Source organism: Corvus cornix, chromosome Z (genome assembly GCF_000738735.6).
Source record: "Corvus cornix cornix isolate S_Up_H32 chromosome Z, ASM73873v5, whole genome shotgun sequence".
Classification (NCBI taxonomy): Eukaryota; Metazoa; Chordata; class Aves; order Passeriformes; family Corvidae; genus Corvus; species Corvus cornix.
The window spans coordinates 64020903-64041097 of NC_046357.1; the positions used below are offsets into that span (position 1 = coordinate 64020903).

The window sequence follows — 20195 nt, forward strand, 5'->3', positions numbered from 1 at the left end:
GCAAGAAGAAATGGAAGGATCTCCACTTCCAAAATTCCTTCATTCCTTACCTTTATTTTTTTGAAGTCCACTGGTTTCCTAATCAATTCGTAATACTCTGGTAGTTCTTTCCTAGATGGGAGCTGAATGAAAACTTCACTTAGCTGCCGTCCTGAACTATTGAGAAAAACAAAGCCATAATGAAAAGAACGACTACAACTTTCTCACAAAACACACATGCACAATCTAATAAGGAAAAACTAAAATAATAAAATAAAATCACAGTTATTCTTTCAAAGAATTAGAAACGGAACCCTGGTTTTTAAATTTGGTACCAATAATTAACTTACAATTTTTGAATTTGAAACTGTTGTCATAACGTATCATAAATACGTCATTCACATCTAACATCATTAGAGATGAATATGTATAAGAGGCTTTATGAAAGAAGAATCAGGATTTGCATCTGATTTCCACAGTCTTTTGCTGAGTACACTCTTACTGTTTCCTTAATTTTGTTCAGTGATTTTTAGCAAGTCTCCCTTCTGTCACTCTTGTCATCTTCTTCTTGATCACTATATAGTTGATCTTGTAACTCCTCATTATAGCAAACCATACTGATTTCCATTATACTATATGCTGACTGCTATTAGACTAACTTGATGTTAGAACAACAAAAAATGAGTAACTTCCATTAATGACTGTTGGGTTTCTGGGAAGATCATTCCAACTATATTGAAAAACACTACTGCCAATTGTACTTCTTCATTCATTTGAAACAAAGTGATATATTATCTATAAAACTTTTATACTCTCAGAACACTGCCTATAACGTAGAGGAATCCGAATTTTCTAAGATTCCCATACGTTCCCATTGTTTATCCTTTTTTAATAGCTATTTTAACACTTTCATATTGAAATCTTTTTAAAATCTTCTTACCTGTCATTTTGCAAATAATACGTGGCTGTAAGTCACCTCGAGAGGAAATGTGCTGATGACACTTGTGGGCTTAGTTGTTTTTGTGTTTGTTTTTGGTTTTCTTTTCCCCCCAATTTTTCTCACTGAGTAGCAGAAAAGAGCTCTCCTGTGAAGAACTGCACACAGCATTCACAAGCATTTCTCAGTGCAATTCACACGCTTCCTTCTCTCACAGCTACTCCAGAAATGCCCTGCTTTCTCAGCTGAATTTTCAGACAGTATCTCAGGAACACCAAACTCCACAGGAGTTGGGCAAGAAGGCTACCAAGTTCGGGTATCCACCTGAGCTTTCTCTTGCAGCCACCCTCCAGAGTGGTGCAGGACCTTATCAGACACTTTAAACTAAAACGGAATTGCAGGTTAACTAAAGGAATTCTGCAATGGAGAAAAAGGATGATAAAAAGCAAAAAGATGGCAACAGCTCTGACCTTTATGGAAGTAACAAATGCTTACTATACAGCATGCATTTCTTAATGCCTGAAATAACATCAGAATTGGAGAAGGTACAATCTTTCTCATGGACCTGACAGATTAATGAACAAGCAGGAATAAAGAGATTTTCCTCACTTCCTAGGTATCTGGTGCTCACCTAATGCACAATTTTTTGTTGTTCTCATTTTGGTCCTGGGACAATGCTGTTCCTTCCATCACAGAGGATGATAATCTAAATACTCTACCTGCAGACTACTAATCAGCATTGTTCTACCAAAATCTTGGGACCAACTGGCAGCTAGAGTATTTTTTCATTCAATGCAGACATAGAAACCAAAAGCCTCTGTCTCATCCCATACATTTGTGTCTGACTTGCAGCAGCAGCAGCAGCCCTTGCCTGCTCAGCAGTAGCTGCCAAGATGCCTCCTTGGTCTCGGCAAGGTTGTGGCACACGCCTGAGTGCGCTCCTGGGCACGGTCGCTGCAGGTGAGGCAAGGCAGTGGGCGTACGGTGCGTCCCTGTTGCAGGAGAGGACAGTGAAATCTATCTACTCTATACAGCTGTTGGGATAGACACTCACAGAGACCACTGGCACCTCGGCAGCAGCTACTAGCAACTTCACCCAACAGATCTAATTCATTTGGGAAGCATCCTGTTACTAAAATAGAAGCAAGCATAAAATGGCCAGGTAGCTGTTCACAGCCAAGTCTTAAAATTTCCCTCCTGCCAGCAAGTAACTGTGAAATTCTGGCCACTGTACCTGCTATCTCCTTTGGTATGGACTCACAAATTCATTACTTTCATACTTTCCCCATCCAAGTGGTTATACAATGGATTTAAAGGCACCAATCTTGTTCTTGACCTGTGTGCCTGTGTCATGCTGCATGACAGAACCTGTCTGCATCACAGACTACCCTCACAAAGTGAAACTGGAAGCAATACAAGAAAAGCAATGCATTAAATACATTCTATACAACTGACTAAACTAATGTGTGTTTCTATTTCTTTGAAAATTGAGGACTTCATTTTCTTTTTTGTTTTGATCATAGAAGGAAGTGTTGAGCAGTAACAGCTGCACCTGAGATCCATGGAATTTCTTCTGAACATACACAACACTATGAAAACCAGCAATTGGATCTCTGAGGCCCAAATGGTATCTTAAAATCTAAGTTTATATTCCCCTTTTATAAAATGAGAATAAAATGCTATAAAGGAGTTTTGCATCTGCAAAACATTTGGACTCCTTAGGAGCATTATAAAGAAGCCCAGGGGGAATTCAACTATTCATTAAGTGATCAGTGCCCACCTTATACAAGCAAGGCACTGATCCTGAGAAAAAGCAAAGCAAAACAAAGCAGTATCCTGTTGCACCATTACATGGCACACTGTAACTTTACCTACCTGCACCTTGGTACAGTATGAATGTGGATTAGCTGTACAGAAGGACTATCACTGCTGTGTTTTAATTTCAGCAGCCTTAACAGAAATCTCTATTTGAGTAAAATTACTGAACCACTGATGCTGGGGTATCCTCAGCTGTGCTTCAGAGTTTAATACTGAATAGAAACACTTCATTAAAAAGGAAACAGACACCAATAAATTCTGATCAAATTTTAAAACATGTTTAGCCTATTTGTCCTACTGAAACAGCTCCTGATGACTATAGCTTTTAATCTCATGGCTGTATTTTTTTCTCTTTTTTACACCAACACACCCACCCTTATATGGTATTTCATATTAAAAATACAACTCATAAACTATTGAACAGAAATATTCTATTTTCCAGGTGCAAAAACAGCCAGCTGTGATTTGTTCACACTATTCTATTAAACTAAAGAATGCCATAGAAAACCCTTAAGCTTTTGCTTGATGTAATTAATTACTAAAATCATTTAAGGCCATTAAAAAAAAGCATTAAGGATATGACAGAAGACTACAGCCTGATTTTGTCTACTCAGATCAATAACAGCTTATTCTATCATTTTTATAGAACCTACACAAAGAAGTACTATCTTGCACTCCTTTTGTACATGTGCATCCATACTATAAATGAATGTAATCTTTTCTAACAATCTCAAATTGCTGTGTTGTGGATACAGTAAGAGAAAAGTAGTAATTATTAATGCAGCTCTGATTTTAATCCTTTTGCCCATTTATTAGAAAATAATAACCACAACAACTACCACATAAAAATCATGCGCAGTAAAAAAATCACTTATGGTTGCCTAGCAACTAGCAGGCTACGTGCTGAAAGGAAGAAGGAGCAGAATAAATTAAAAGATCTGACTGTGAAAGAACTGTGAGTGACAGTTCACTGCTACTGCATCAGCTCAACATGCTAGTCCCATGTGTGCTCACATTAAATCACTTGAATGCTGCACAAGTTAAAAAAGCATTAAGAAATACTGCTTATTTAAAAAATGGTTTTGCTCAGAAAAATATTTGTGTGCAATGTTTCTAATTTTCTTTCATTTCTGTCAAACTGCTTACAAGGTGCATACAAGCATACAATTCCACCCTTTTAGTCAGTATTGTCTTTGGTGAAATTAAATGCAGGAACCTCGTTTGTATGAGGCTCCTTTTCTATTTGTTTGACAGCTGGCACAGGCCCGTTAAAAGTATATTACTACCAAGACTCTCTCCTTTGATTTCAAAAGGCGAGGTAACTATGAAGCTGAAACTGCAAGATGTTCTCGTATTTCCGGCAAATTTCAAACGTTTAACAAATAATGAAAGTAAATTTAGAGTGGGTAGAATGAAGAGTCCTTCATGCTTGCCCAAGTCAGAGTGCTCACAAACAGAACCATGGCTTGAAAACTACAACTTTGAATCAAATGCAACTAACAAAGATGGTATTTAAAAGAAAAGCAAGTGTGGGGGAGGAGAATGACAAGAGCTGGCATAGTGACTTTCAACAGTAACTCAGCTATGTAGGGACATGATTAATTTTCATCAGTGCTTAATGGCTCCTTTTTGGAACTGACTACAGCAGTACATGGTAAACCTGTCTCCACCACTGAAATGGAAGTGGGTAAAAATAGTTAAATATGTAACTCCCGCGTTTGACATATGGCTACATACTCCATAACTAGGGCTTGGATATAAGTAAGAATTACTTACTCTGTGTGTTTGAATACCCAAGAGTATCAGCTGGCATAATTAATTACCAACAGTTAGATCAGTAATGGCTAATTGCGTTACTCACCATTTTACAACAGCTAAAAACCGGCAACTTAAGAAAACAGCTGAAAAGACTGAATAAAATCCATTTCACCTTGAGCTATGTCATCAAAATTAAGAGTACTATGGGCACAAATTTCAACATGTTGGCTTTAATGATGCAGTGAACAAAATGCTAAACACCACAGACAGGAGTAGTCTCTTGCCAAGCAGGAAAAAGACACACAAACTTCACCCTTCAATTTTTTATATCCTTATTAGAATGTAGTAAACAGCTACATGATACCAGGAGGAGACTTTGTGAAGTTAATTGGTACACTATGCAAGTCCTTACCTTAAATCTATTAACAGATCAGATGGAAGGTGGAGAAACAAATGAAATCACTGTATGGAACAGACCTATCAGCATCCTAGGACCCCTGAATTCAGCTGTTGCTATTTATGCAAAGTTAATGCAAACTAGTGGTAGTAGCAAACTGGAACCCAGACAGGAAACACTATATTCTGACGCAAAGCAGAAGTAAACAGTGGGTTTTTAAGGAAGTTGAAGGATTACAAGGTATGAATGACAGAATCATAGAATTATTTAGGTTGGAAAAGACCTATAATATCATCCAGTCCAACCATTAACCCAGCACTTCCAAGTCTACCAGTAAGTGTGACATCCTCACACCTTTTCAACACCTTGGGGACGGTGATTCTACCACTTCCCTGGGCAGCCTGGTCCAATGACTGAGCACTGTTTCAATGCAGTTTTTCCCAATATCCAGTCTGAATCTCCCCTGGAGCAACTTGAGGCCATTTCCCCTTGTTCTGTTACTTGTTACCAAGGAGAAGAGGCTGAACGTCTTTCAGGGAGCAGTTGTAGAAAGCAGTAACTTCTCCTCTGAGACTCCTTTTCTCCTGGCTAAAAAACCCCAACTTCCTCAGCTGCTCCTTATAGGACTTGTGCTCCAGACTCTCCACCAGCTCCATTACCCTTCTCATGGTAGTGGACATACTCCAGCACTTCAGTATCCTTCTAGGAGTGAGGGGCCCAAAACACAGGATTTCAGGTGTGGCCTCACCAGTGCTGATTACAGAGGGACAATCATTTCCCTAATCCTGCCAGAATAAAGTATGATTCATTTTCTCTACTTAATTTTAACCATCAGGAAAAGAAAGCTAAACTTACAGCTTGTCTTCCTCTGAAATAAACCATAAAGAAAAACCATCACAAGGGGAAAAATATAATTTTTAAGCCTGCATGCGTATGATGCAGATCAGCAGCTAGGGCTCAAATCTGGCATAAAAATTCCTTATTCTGAATTTTCTGACAAGAATTTCTATCAGCAATAAAACTGCCCCTTCTTTCAAAAGGCTAAAGCATTTTAAGTGCACATACAAACTACTTTTTGTGCGCCAAACTGATTTGATGGTGCCAAGCAATAGGATGAGAAAGAACATGCAGATACCAATGCACAGGAACTTTCACCTCAACCTGAGGAAGAACTGCTTTACTGTGCGGGTGACCACGCACTGGAACAGATTGCCCAGAGAGGCTGTGGAGTTTCTCTCACTGTGGATATTCAAGAAATGTTGGGAGCAACCCTGTACCGTATGCTCTGGGATGACCCTGTCTGAGCAGGGAGGTTAAACCAGATGATCTGCTGTAGTCCCACCCAAACTGACCCATTCTGTGGTTCTTTGGTTTTGTGTAGTGAAAACATAACATACATAACATACGATTCTATGACATTCATTTCTATGGGTATTCCTAATTTTAGAGGGAAAGCAAGACAAAATAAAAGACTGGGAACTAGAAAAATGTGTGACAATAATGTCAGACTGATGAATTGCAACTTGCTCTCTTCTAAACAGGTGTTTTACACTGCAAGGTTAGAACAAGGTACAAGGGTGTAAAGGCACTTAAATCTTAGTTTAATAAGTAATTGCAACAAAATCTCAGATTAATATGCACTGCAAATGGAGTCTGCAAAGATGATGCATATACTTTACTTGGGAGAAACAGGATCAATGTGTAACTGGAAATATGTTTCCAGGTCCCTGAATCTAGGGTCTTGGTTTATCACATAGAACTTTTTAAATCAAGGAACGAAGGCCAAATCTATCTAGTTATTTCTGTCCTACTATTCCATATGGAAAGATTACAGAAACTCTTAATTAAAACTTGTGTGATTTAATAAATGCTTCCAGTCGTATAACCTTGTGACCACCATCTTGTATTTTTACGTGTTTCTACACTTCCTGTGTTTATGCTTCCCTTCTTTCCCAGGTGAATTTATTAAGAGCAATCATCTTACCCTCTCAAGACTGGATAAACAAACCAACCTGTTTGCTCCTGTAAAGCTCTCCCATGCTACTTATTACTGAAATAATTATTTACACTTGTCTCAGTGTAAACTAATCTTTTTTGAATGGAAAAGCATTCAAGTACTATATACAGCAACTCAGAAGCATTAACAGTATCACATGTAATGACATACACCCATAATGAATATTTCCACATCCACACAGTAAGGCATCCACATCCACACAGCATCACAGTAAGGCTCCTGTTTTCTTATGTCTGGACAATATTGATGGATCATAGTTGGTTTTAATCAATAATTTCTCTGCCCAGGTAATTCTTTTTCTGTCAGTTCTACTTGAACTGACACCTGAATCAGAAGAAAAGTTTCTTATTTTTGGTCTGTGAGTACCATATAATGCACTCTGAGGTACTTTACTTCATGCCGTTTCTTTTACTCCAGACCTAACTGTGTCCAGTCTGCTGTGATTATCACACCACTACTGATGTTTTAATTTTGGCCAGGACACTGCTCATTTTTACTACGTATCATAAATATATTGTGATCTACGCCAACACAAATTCTCCAAGAAATTTTTTGTTATCTTCTTTCCAGTTTAGCAGTTCCTTTTTCAACAGTGCCTTCAATTAGATATTTTTACTTCTTTTGACTCAGATTAATGAGATATTAGATCTCCTCTTTCTTTCATATTAGCTTATAATGTTCCTGTGGTACCCTAAAAAATACTTTAGCAAAATCATAGAATCATAGAACGGTTTGGTTCAGAAATGACCTTTGAAGATAAGCTAGTTCAACTTCTCTGCCATGGGTGGGCAGGAACATCTTTCACTAGATCAGATGACTAGAACTCAGAGGATTCTGACCATCTTTTCTCTCCTGCTTTTGCTTCATTAAAGATCTGTTCTCCATTTTAAACCAGTATGGATGAAACCTAGATTAATTCAGCTTTCCCTGTGATGGCAAAGCAGTGTAGAAGAGTAAAAAAGGATCTGCATCTATAGTACCACTACATGTTTACAGTTTGATACTGAAAGCTGAGTAATGAGAGCACAGGTGCTGTTTAAAAAGGGAGTAGTGAATTCAACTGTAATTTTTACTTAATGATTTGGAGCATGTACCCCACAGTTCTTCAGATTGAGATATCAGCTATCTGTTTCCAGTTTAACAAAGATAAATATGAAGATAAGATAAAGAAATGCCTATCAATATGAAGAAAATCTTGAAGCACATCACCCAGTACTGGAATCCAATGCAAAAGAGGCTGCAAGAATCAAGTACTGTCAACTTGACAAAAAACCTCAACAACTCTCACACCAAAGGCATTCAAGCAGTCCAAGCTGAACATTCTCAGTGTCTTCCATCTTCGTCCTTTTTCTCTTTTTTTAACTATTTTCTTTGCTATATTGGACACACCCCAGATACCCTAATTTCAGGAAATTAATGCTGCCTGCCAGTCAAGTCAAATCTTACTGCAGTTTTTTCTCCTCCAGTGTGTTTCCAGCTCTCTAGAAATATCCAAAGAAAATCAGCTTTCACTTGTAAATTTGTCTCTAAGAATTATTAAACTTATTGTCAATGGAATGTTTCATTAAAATCAGCATCACATTGGGATTCACAATGGGAATAAAAGGAAATTGGAGGATTGCTAAACTGTACTGCATAAAAGAGAAAAATCTAAATCAAAAGGTTGGAATTGCACTAAGGACTTGACAGAGATAAACAGCAGACAAGAAACTTCCAGTTTCTTGCATGGAGTACTTTAACTGAGGTTTACAAGTACTGGGATAACTACCTCTGGACTTCCTTTTTAGAGAATCGTATGTTGCACTTCTCCACACTGAAAATTTACCTCAAATATTGCCAATATGTCTGTTTAAACTAGTTTTGATCTTCACATTTAAGTTGGAACTGTGCAATTACTATTTACTAGAGCTTATTGTTTGTATTGAAATCTTTAGCTTTCCTTGACATAGATAACCCAGTCAATTTTGATGGATGTTTTTTACATAAGGAAGGAAAGGATGGTCCTTGTCACCAGATGCTTACAACTGAAGTCAAGTACTAGACAGTTAGGAAAGCACTTGGAGAATCCTTCCCTGCATCAACATTAGGCAGTGTCACCACAGAAAAGCAGCCAACTAGCATTTTAGATTTTTGTGAGCACCATGGATTTTATGGGTTTTTTTGTTTTTTGTTTTTTTTTTTAAAGCGTTAATAAGAACAGAAAAGTGGTTCTGTATTTACAAGCAACTCTTCTCAAAAGCAAGGGAAAATATGAAAAAAACGGCTCAAAGACGTATTAGTTTAGTAATGTATTCTTTTTACTTTTTTTCATGCTGCCCTTTAAACTGCACAAAACTTATTAAGTTTTGTAGGATTGGCTTTGACAAAGTAACTCAGGCCTAACTCAGTATGATTTTGGATGGGTATCACCTGACCACCTTTTGGGACACAATCAGTTCTCCATGGTCTGGATGAGCCCTCTGGACTTATCATAAAGAAAAAATGAAGCATCTCTTAGCACTGAAAATTTAAGCTAAAGACAAAGATGATTTCAAGCATTCAAATACTAAATACATGAAAACCCTTTTTTTTCCCCAGATGAAACTCATGGCCTACTTTTCTTCCAATTAACCTGTCCCTCTATACTTGCCCCAATTGCCTTCACACACACAAAAGCCCAGAGCTGAACAAACATGAACCCCCAACAAAGCTGAAGGGTTCCAACGCCACTTAATTCTAAAGCTGCAAATCCTGAAAGTATTAATTGAACTCTAGAGCAAAGTTAACCCCAAATATTTTAAGATATTAAAGTTTCTTGATGCCTAAACTTGTAATTCTGTTCTTTCATAGTATTGGGTGGTTTGATGCTAGCTCACAAAAAAATCAGAATGCAGAAACTTGGAACTCCTCCGTATAACTTAAAAGCACTGAAGAGCTCAGTTCAAGACACATTTTTAATTCCTTATGGAATAGAGCTCCATACACTTTTTAAATTGGGAACCAGTTCTGTCTTGCATAAATGTGGGCTCCTGGGAGAGGAAACACTATGCCTTGTCACAACATAATAGCTCAGTTGTTAACTTTTTTTGACAGAAATCAGATAGGAACTTCCTGGGGCATGAACATCAGGTAAAAAACCTTAACCTCCCCAGAAGCTATCAGTTACAATCAGTAGCTATCCCCTACTAGAGACCAGCAGAAGCAACTTTGTTTGCTATTTTAAAAGTGAGAGATACCCTGATCAGAAGTGCTTGGCTTCAGGAGAAGTTTCAAGGCCAAGGATCTAAAAGGCAGAGATGCTTCCTTGCAGCCCTGACTGGAACACGTGAACTTAAACACTTCTCCCTTCTCAGCTATTCTCTTGGCTGAGAGTCATGGCAAGCTAAATATACTGAGATTGTAGTCAGCTTGCTGCTTATCCTGTTTGTTGCTATGAATGCTGTTGTGATGCAATAAAATACCTTTTGATGTACTCTAGAAAGACCCCACAGATCACAGAATGGTTCTTTTAACAGTTATGTGCAAAAAAAATCATGGATCACAGCAGTGTGTGCTTTACCAAGTACCACCCAAACTACCCTTGTACAGGCAGAGCCAGAACAGTAACTCCAAAAAAAGGCAGCGTTCAAGCTGCCATTAAAAGTCACAGACTGAAAGTTGTTTACAGGCAAAAAATATATTGTTACACCTAGGTGCAGGTCACCGAGCAAGTACTTCCGGACTTTCTCTGAATGCATTTAGTATTAACTTAGTTTATAATAGGTGCTTATATGATCTAAGTAATTCAATGTACAGCAAAGAAGGGATAAACACACAAGAAGGCTTTACTGATTTTTGGTAGATACAAACTGAGTTAAAATACAATGTTTGCAATCAAGTCTGATTCAAAGGCATTATTAATTAATTCTCTATTTCTTGCTCATGAAGCATAGGTGATTTGCGGTTTGAAAATATGCAAAACCGAAGTCTTCAGATAACATTTCCATCAGAAGGAATACTTTTTTCCTAAAGGCCAAATATTTAGCATATTTTTATGCTGAAAATGGGGTTTTCTTGACAAACAGGCTTCCATCTCTCATGTGGACAACATATTTTCAGTATTTCTGTATTTTTTCTTTTGGCAGCTCTGATGCTCATGATATGAGCCCTGAACATTCTGGGCAGTCTTTCAGTCTTTCATTGTGAGACCCATGTAAACTTGAATTAATAAATCTGTAGCCATGTCTTTGAAAAGATTAATTTCAACACATGCTGCACCACTAAATTGAAGGAAAACCCTGCTCAAGCTGTATTTTCTTAAGTACATATCCTGAGCAGAATGACTTCATACCTAAGCAAGAGCTCTATGCTTACTTTTTTCTTACTTTTTAAAATTGTGTTTCAACAATTTTCTATCAGATGGGTGTTAAAAAAAACCCCTATGAAGTGTGAGACTTTCAGGATCAGGTCCTAAGAGGAATTACTTTTCAGAAAAGCCATGTCAGCAAGTCTTTCTAAAGACTGAAAAAAATGAAGCCATTATAAAATGTAAAGAGTGATATCAGCAGGAAGGGAGAGAGCACATGCAATAGAGATAGACTGTCTCCAAGCTCACCTATCCTTGTAGTTTATCACAGTATCAATGATAGCATTCATTTGTTTAGTCAGTTTGGGTGGATTGGGCGACAACTTCTCTGCAGGGGGTCTGCCTCTTCTTTTCTTTGCTTTCTCTCCATCCTCCTTCCCAGAATCTTTATCCACGTTTCTTCGCCTCTTTCGCTTTTTAAGCCGGACTTCCTCCTCCATTTCTTCCAAATTGCCGTCTTCAATTGCCTGACAACCATATTCAAAAAGTATGATTTTTAAACAAAACAGATATTGCAAAGGGAAATAAAAAACTATATTTAAAAACAGCAATAAAAAACCCCTGCAACTCCATGGGATGCATGTAATTCAATTCAAAATGTTCAGTTTATTTACGAACAAGAGTACAACAAGAAACTGAGTTACTGGCAATCAAAGAGATACTAAATATTAATTTGTCCTAAGGATCCCACTATCATCTAAATACACACGTTATTTATATGAACTTTGAATTCCACACCAAATCAGAGTTTCACACATAATGGCCTGTGGAATTGTCTCAGTAAGTGTACAACAAACTTTAATTTTTTCACATCAGTGTTGGTTCTGGGTTACACAGTTCCATGCAAAACAGATTTAGACACCATATGTTTTCAAACAGGACAGTCCAAATCCTGCTCAGCTCCCAAAGCCAGTTCACACACAGCTCTTTGTGCATACACACAGAATAGACACTTTAGGCAGGAACAACCCATCTTCTCTTCCAAACCTTTTACGCAACCTTTAGATCACCTAAGTGTTAAAATAATCTCTAAAATGTATACTTTTCTTCTAGAATAGTAACCATGAGGTAGGCAGAAGCACTGACAGTACACTGGTTTGTTGTAAACAGCACTCATAATGTGGGATGCAAAAACCTCACCCCAAAACCCAATTCATACACACAGTCACACACAACGAACACTAATTTCAATTGTTTCAATTACCTGGACATACGCTTTTAACCAGACCCAGCAGCTCTATGCAGAGGGATAAAAAAATTGCTACAAAAAACCAAACTATGAATAAAGGGAACCTGTTCACACACACTATCCATGTCATAAAGCAAGAAGCTGAACTTTTTGTGATTTGAGAAAGCCAACAAAAGAAAATAAATAAAAGTACCAGGTCATAAGAGAACTGAAATTAAAAATAAAAAATAAAATAAAATAAAATATAAAAATCTTAAAACTCAAGGCTTTCTGATTAACGCTTTCTCAGAACCTAACTGATGTTGATATTTGTCGCTTTTGCTTCTCAATATTGCCTTGAGTACATGCAAATGCTAATCAATCCTTTCTCGTAGCTGAAAGAGCTCTAATCCTAAGGCAATTACCTTCATTTCTCCACGGCACCAAACATGGCTAATATTTATGATCATGTGAGCATAACAATCAATATAAAAAAGTGATTACAGCCCAGACATAATTTTTCTCAATTGTGTACAAGGTCTCTTCAAAAACGTTTTGTGAACAAAACCTGATGCATAACACAAAATAAGCTGACGTTTAAAAAACCAGTGGGATTTTGAAATCTGTTTCCTATGCATCCTCCGATGTGCAAATCCACAGACAAACACAAAAGCAGAATCCTGAGAGACAGCCTGAAACTAGGCCTTAATAATCAAAAGACAATTTACATCATGCTTCCACAGCATTCAGATATCTACTACGAAGGAGGCTCGAGATCTGATGAGTTAGGAAGAAAAGAGAAGGGAAAAAAAAATCTGCACACAAATTCATTAATATTCATCTGGCTAAAGCAGGACATGCGCTATAAACCACTGAGACTAATGAAGATTAAGAAAAGGAAATTTCTCTGCATATCTTGGAAGCTAGAAAAGCTAATACTAAATACAGCATGCAAGGCTGTCAACAGTTAATGTCATTGCTCTCCTCAAGCACTCAGTTGTACATTGAAACACGGAGAACACCGACTTTTGATGTGTTACACACCTACACATGCCTGTGATGTAGTTCTACTGAATCTTCAAGACGGCAATGAAAAAGGATATTTACCTTACCACTATCAGCAGGCCGGCTATCGGAAATCACAGTTAGTGGGGATAAAATTAACAAGCCAGCAAAGCAGCGAGCTGCTAGTCTCTTCATCAGCTGATCAGGAAAAAAAAGAGAGCTGGGGAAAGGCTATGTTTTCATATACAAGTAATTTTATTTTACTGAAAATTTAATACTGAAAGGATTGTGGATACTGAAATCTGCTGTTTCATTCTACCTACTACAAGGCCTGACGCCTTCCTCCTTCAGCTGGTTTTAATATTGACAACTACTTATCATATTTCTCCCCTTACTATTCTAGGCATTCAAATTAGATTTTTAGCTGGGCAGTTACGGATTCTTGTTATCATTATAACAATAATAGCACAATCAGACAGTTTCATGTATGATTTTAAAACTGAGACTGGTTGCATGCATTTTAAAGATGCATTCATTACGGAAAACATATTCCTATTCCTCCACAGTGAACAGATCAAGTTTTGGTTACTGAAACTGATACAAAAATCTATTCTGATTTACAATAAATTAGAAAAAAATAAAAACAAACCAAGTCATCATTCTGTTAACTTTGGTAACATTTTGCTGTCCTTCAGAAAACTTCACTTAACTACAACATATTTATATCTTTGCTCACTTGACAGATTTTCTACCACAAAAAAGAAATCACAGTGGTCCTGTCATCACAGAGTTTATTAACATCTCACTTTAGAATTCTGAATAAAATTCTTGCTTAGAGTAGGCAGCATTTTGGAAAATAAATATTACCAAAAAGAAAAGCTAGAAGTGAAAAGTTGGGGTTTTTTTAAATTTTACATATAGCAATGTAGTAAAGACAAATGATAAAAAAAAAGCCCAAGTAAACTAATGTATACTCTTGCACTCTTAAAATTAGTGACTAGCAGGTAGCAAATTAATTCTTAGCAAATTACAAATCTACCATCAAATGTTAAAATTTCTATTTAACCAGTAATATATCAATCAATTACTATATTAAACTTTCAAAATGTGTATGCATGAATGTAAACTCAGACATCCGTCCTTAAGACGTTAGTGACCCCACTCGAAAATCAGTCTGACAATACAAGCAGTATAAAAATGTTGCTACTGTGACTCTTAACATCAGTTCTCAAGGGACAAATATGTATTTTGTATATAAACAATAACATTTAGAACTAAACCTGTATGATTTATTCTGTCTCAAAAGATGGCTTAAAACTGTATCAAATAAATCAGTTATCAGCAGATAGATTAATGCTCTGTGCATATGATCCAAGCGTGTATTAGCAACAACATATTTATTAAGCTAATTTATCTGACTGAGCTCTTTGTTAGAAACGCTTACTATTCTAAGCCTTAAGTGCCACACTGAAGAGAATGCCCTTCCCAACCTTTACCAGTACGATAATGATACAAATCCCAGGCACAAATCTCCAGTTCCTGACAGATGATGGGCTGTGTGAGAGTGCAAAATAACACAGACATCTCCCATGCTCAAATGCCTCTGGATTAGTGAGGTGAACAGCAAGAGAGTCAAGGAAATTGGTACACTAATAAAAATTGAACACTTTCCTTCCCTTAAGGAAACTGGACAAAATAGTGCCCAAAAAGAAGTCTGGACACCTCTTTTTTTTGAAAGACTGCTGTAAGAACTCAATGTCAAATTTTGCAAGTTGTCAGGCATCTCATGAAAGGCAAATATGCCAGTGAAATATGAGGACCCTGTGTTAAGTTCTGTACTGACAAAATGTTCCTGCTTTTCTGACTCATATTGCTGTAACCTAGTCCATGTACACAAAACAATTTCATTTCTAAAGAGGTAAGAGCACACTTACCCATGGATTAAAGAAATCAAAACTGTCTTTCTCCAAAAAGAAGCTTCTACCTCCCAAGAACAAAAGTGTGTTTTTCAGGAGGCAAGCAGAAGTTACTTCTGAGACAGTCTGCCTTCCTATTGCTGCTTGCAATTAGATTTTCACCTTTACTAAAGGAAAATAGCTGTTTTGAGGTGAAAGTATTCTTACGGAATATCGATACAACATTTATACATGAGCACCAAACAGAAACAAAGTAAGGATAAAATGCAAACTGTTTCTTTCCTCCATTTGAAGGACAGGACATTACAGATATATTCTTAACAACTTCTGTTGAGCACGACATAGCACTGAGACTCAATACCTTTTCAATTCAGAATCACAGATGCAAGTAAGGACTAGGTACTAACAGCTCTGAGTTTTATTTCACAACTGTGTTCTGCAAGACAATAGTTGTGTAGGCCTTACACAGCTAATATGCCTTAAAATAATTTTACAGGAATCATGTAACTCAGGTGTGGTGACAGAATGATCAGTGGAGCTACCCATCGTAAAATCAGCTTTGGTGGCTAAGGCCTGTCTTGTTTAGATGGTAAAACATTGTATTACATAATTATTTTTCCTTTGATTGGAAGTAACTGTAGTATGGTTATGAGAAAATTCAGATATAGTGAAAGCTTTTGGTACTACTCATAGTCTAAGAAACTGGACACACAAAGCAGAAGTGGTAGGGCGCCATGCAGTAAGTCTGCTTGATGCTGTTCAGATGAAACAGGACATGAACACAGGACATGCAAACTCTTCCTGTGTCCCTCTCCAATTTACATTGAGATGAACATTCAGAGAATTGCCACATCCCTTCAAACATGAATGCCCTGTGTCTCTCCAACTTGCAAAGTTGAAAGAAAGCTATTGTAACTAACATTATCATGTGAAGAAATACCCTAACATGCTAATTAAACTCAATACTTCAATAGAAAGCGCATAAAACATAGGTGAACAGAAAAAACATACGACCTTGCCAACTCCCTGAACATAAATACTAACGCACTCACATAAAACTTCCAAAAGAATGAGCTTTTTTGAGAACAACAAATAACTTAACAGGGCCTTTTACTGACTACTGGCCAAAAGGCATTAAGTTTAAGGGCTGTTAAGTACTTAAAACCAAAAAACATGTCAGTAGTGCAGTAATGAACAACAGATGACTGCTTTGCAAAATGAAGTTCACATTTACCATATCAGAAGAGAAGAAAGAAAGAAAAGAACCCCATGGACAGCTAATAATAAACACTGAAAGCCTTAAAATGATACCTACCTACCCTTACCAATTTCTCTCTTCAACATGATCCTTCTTGGAATATTGTATTGATATCCAAGAGAAGTTCTCCTGGTTTTTGGGTTGGGTTTGTTTTTTTTTTTTTTGTGCTGTCTTGCTCTATTTGAAATCCTACCATTCTTTATTTTACATTTGTTCTCAGATTAAATCTCACGACCAATGAAGACTTCAACTTTCCACACTGCAGTTCACATTCTTAAATAGATCTCTTCAAAATCCAGCTCTTTTGCTTATTTTTTTACCATTAACATTCCTGACATCTGAGACTGCTTCTAATTTCCCCATGCTGGAATTGTTTCTTGGCTCTCTAGAGCAAGTTTCCTTACACTGTACTTTTATCTTCCTATGCAACAACGGGGAGGTCAGTATACAAGATAAAGACTGTGAGGAAGAATGCCATTAACACTTGACAATTAGATGAAACGCCTTAAGATACTCTATCAGTGCAATAATAAATACCTGAAAATAATTATAAAGATTGATGAAGAGTTATTTTAATTCCATTTCCTCTCCTTGTTCGATATTATTGCACTACAGATTTACCAGTCTAGTTTTTCTGGGACTAAACTAAAACACAATATAGACCAGAATCTGTCAAAGGCAAAGAATTAGTTACTACATCCAGTTCTAACTTGCTTTCATAAAAGTACTGTTTTTTCTAAAAACTCAAAATGCAATTATTGCAAAAACAAATCAACTTGTAATACATCTGGTCTTCTCAGATAGGCTGAACTTCCACCAAATACGGTAAATGTAATACGGTAAAAAAACTTCACCCATGTGTTCATCAATCAAGAGTCTGTGTCATCACATCATCGAAACCAGCATCTTTTTAAGAGGCAAGAGAAGACAGACTGTTTACTGTTTTACATTTGAAAATTATTAATACTTGCTTAATTATTTGCACTGAAACTTCAGCTGCCTATATTTAGACATTAAGGAGAACAATAATGTAAATTATAGCTTTTTCCTACATTTTGACTTAAAGACTGGTGTCAAAATGACCTGATATAACCATGCAAGAGTATGAGTTATCTTTAAAGAGAAATGGTTTCAACCAAAGCAACATGCATAATATTAAAAAAAATAGGTATTGACTTAAAATATTAATAGGATCAAAGCTTTTATCTTCAGTGTTTTCTTTTGGGTCTGAGAAAATTGTTTCAGGTCAAATATCCTAATACTTAATCTTGATATAAGGTATCTTAATGCTAAAGCTTCATCTTCAGTATTATTATTATTATGTAAAGCATCATCCAGAGCCAGCACCAGTAAACTCTAAGTTATGACAAACCCCACTGACAAGCACATACAATTTTCTTTTGTTCCAAAGTGAAATCTTACTAATCTCGGTTAAAAAAAAAAATCTGTAACTAGTCTCATTTGTCCCTTCCCCAAAAGGCAAACAGTGATTTTAAATGGAACTCCTCAAACTGATTTTGCACCAATGAGATTTTCAAAAACTTTGGGGAGAGAGAAATTGAAGAGCACAATTAACTACTCGTGATGCCAGGATCCACTGCTTGCCAGCTAAGCGAGCACCTTGAAAGTGCTCCATTAGAGAGAAGGAATTGAGTCATAGAAAGGAACAACTGTATCATGCTGACTATAAAGATACTTTGCTTAACCAATCAGAGCACTGAGAAAATACATACTGTGTCAAGTACCTGAATGTGGAACTACCAAAAAATCATCACTATTCTGTGGTCTATATTTACTCAGCCACACTCTGAGAAGATCTACAGGTCTGTAATTGTCAAGAGAGTTTTCAAAATGTCTTGCTAAGAAGACTTAATTTTAACAACCTCTTGACCAAGCCAACCTCATCAAGGAGCAACAGAACGATGGGGGAGGAATTAAAAAAAATTCTATACCAGAAACTATTGATATCATCTTCTTACTCTTCATTACTGAACTGTTTAGTTGTGGTGGGGTTTTTTGTTTGTGTTTCCCAAATCTTCTTCCCTTCTGTTTTAGAAAACTAGATAAGCTGCTGAAGAATTCCCATCACTTAGAATAATAGCCTGTTTCCGAACACAGGGAAAAACGCTCTCCTTCAAGACTGGAGGACAATTTATAACAGACTTGTGAAATATTATGCAGGGAAATTGCCAGATGATAAAGAAACATATTCCAAAAGGGATCTTATAATAGCATTTCTCAAGTACAAGGTATCCTGAGTATTTCAGATTGCCTTCCTATTGTTCAGAACCTTACAGCATATTGATAACACAAAGAATAAGTATCGGTAACAGGCTGCTATTGGAACTAGTTGCAGGTATCTTTGGAGTATGATTAGAAGTAAAATTGAGAGACTGAAGGAGATGTACTGGAAGACTGTAATGAAAAGACTGCAGGCATGTTTCCTGGCTTCGGATTCACAAGCAATCCATCTTGAAGTAAAATCTACCATGATAGAGATGCGTCATTTTTTCCCCTTTATCTGGTTCACTGTGTCAGAGACAAAGATGCTTGTTGCATAGACAAGATTCTGGAGCATTTAGTGACTGGTGTTCTTCAGTGAGAGGAGAGAATGGGAAAGATTTCTCCCTTTTTCAATTTTTATAAGCGTTTTTCTCCCTGTCTTATCGAGAATTCTGATTCAGGAAAGCCTACTACTGGAGTGTAGAGATGTCCGTATTGACAGAAGTATTGAGATAATTGGTACTAGAGTTATGCTTTTTCTTGAACAAATACATTACCTTCTCCAAAACAAGGGGCAAAGAACATTAATTGTATGAGAAAATCACTTTTTCTGATGGGTACCAGGAGGAGGTGGGTGCCAGGGGGGTTGTGATGGGGATTACTTTTCTCATTTTTTCTTAAATTCCTTTAAAATAATAAGCTTGGAATTTAGTCAACACTAAACATGTTTCTGTCCCAGAACAGATGTTCCTTATTTCCCTGGAATCTCAGAGTTTAGAAGAAAAATAGTATCAATGTTGTAATAGCTTAGCTTGTACTGAGGGTTTTGCTTCCTGAACTTCCTTCTTTGGCCTAAAATAAATCTTTTACTGGAGGGATACATTGTTCTGTTGTTCTTCTGAGATAATTTTTTAATTTCATTTTTAATGATTTGCTAAAATAGTTGATGAATTAATTTAAAGCTTATGAAGAAAGTTTAATTTACTAGTATTTCTGTTAACACCTACATTCCATTCAGGCGCACAGACAAATGTCACAGACGAGGAGGAAATATGCTGCAATGAGGTAATGGAAATACTCATCAATAACAACCCGACCCAAAACCAGTAAGAAAAAGGAATTCAACATTCCAAGGATTTATCATCTCCCACTGTAGCTAAGATGTTGTTTATTTTACAAGGGAGATCATGCATACAAAACCAATCAGAAACACATCTGACCACTAATAAATAGTTACATAGGATGGGTTCTTTTCCAAGTTCTGAGACAAGTATTTACAGTTGCATTTTACCTTGTATTTTGCAAAATACTGTTACTGCTGCAGGTTTCTGGGTAATTCTAAACCATGTTAATTTATCTTTTTTCCCTTGACATTTACCTTTTTATAGACAAGAC

At 36.7% G+C, this 20195-nt stretch overlaps 1 protein-coding gene across 6 annotated transcripts in view; it reads right to left on the minus strand.

Moving 5' to 3' along the window:
- SMARCA2 (SWI/SNF related, matrix associated, actin dependent regulator of chromatin, subfamily a, member 2) overlaps positions 1-20195 on the minus strand; it is a 120857-nt gene that overhangs the window by 8185 nt on the left and 92477 nt on the right. For 5 of the 6 annotated variants that reach the window (XM_039567257.1, XM_039567254.1, XM_039567256.1 and 2 more), the window contains 2 exons: positions 11480-11697; positions 51-156 (listed from right to left, as the gene is read on the minus strand). In XM_039567257.1, the coding sequence (XP_039423191.1) occupies positions 51-156; positions 11480-11697 (324 nt within the window). Of the gene's footprint in view, positions 1-50; positions 157-11479; positions 11698-13505; positions 13614-20195 lie in introns of those variants that run through there. The other variant, XM_039567259.1, reaches the window with a different exon arrangement.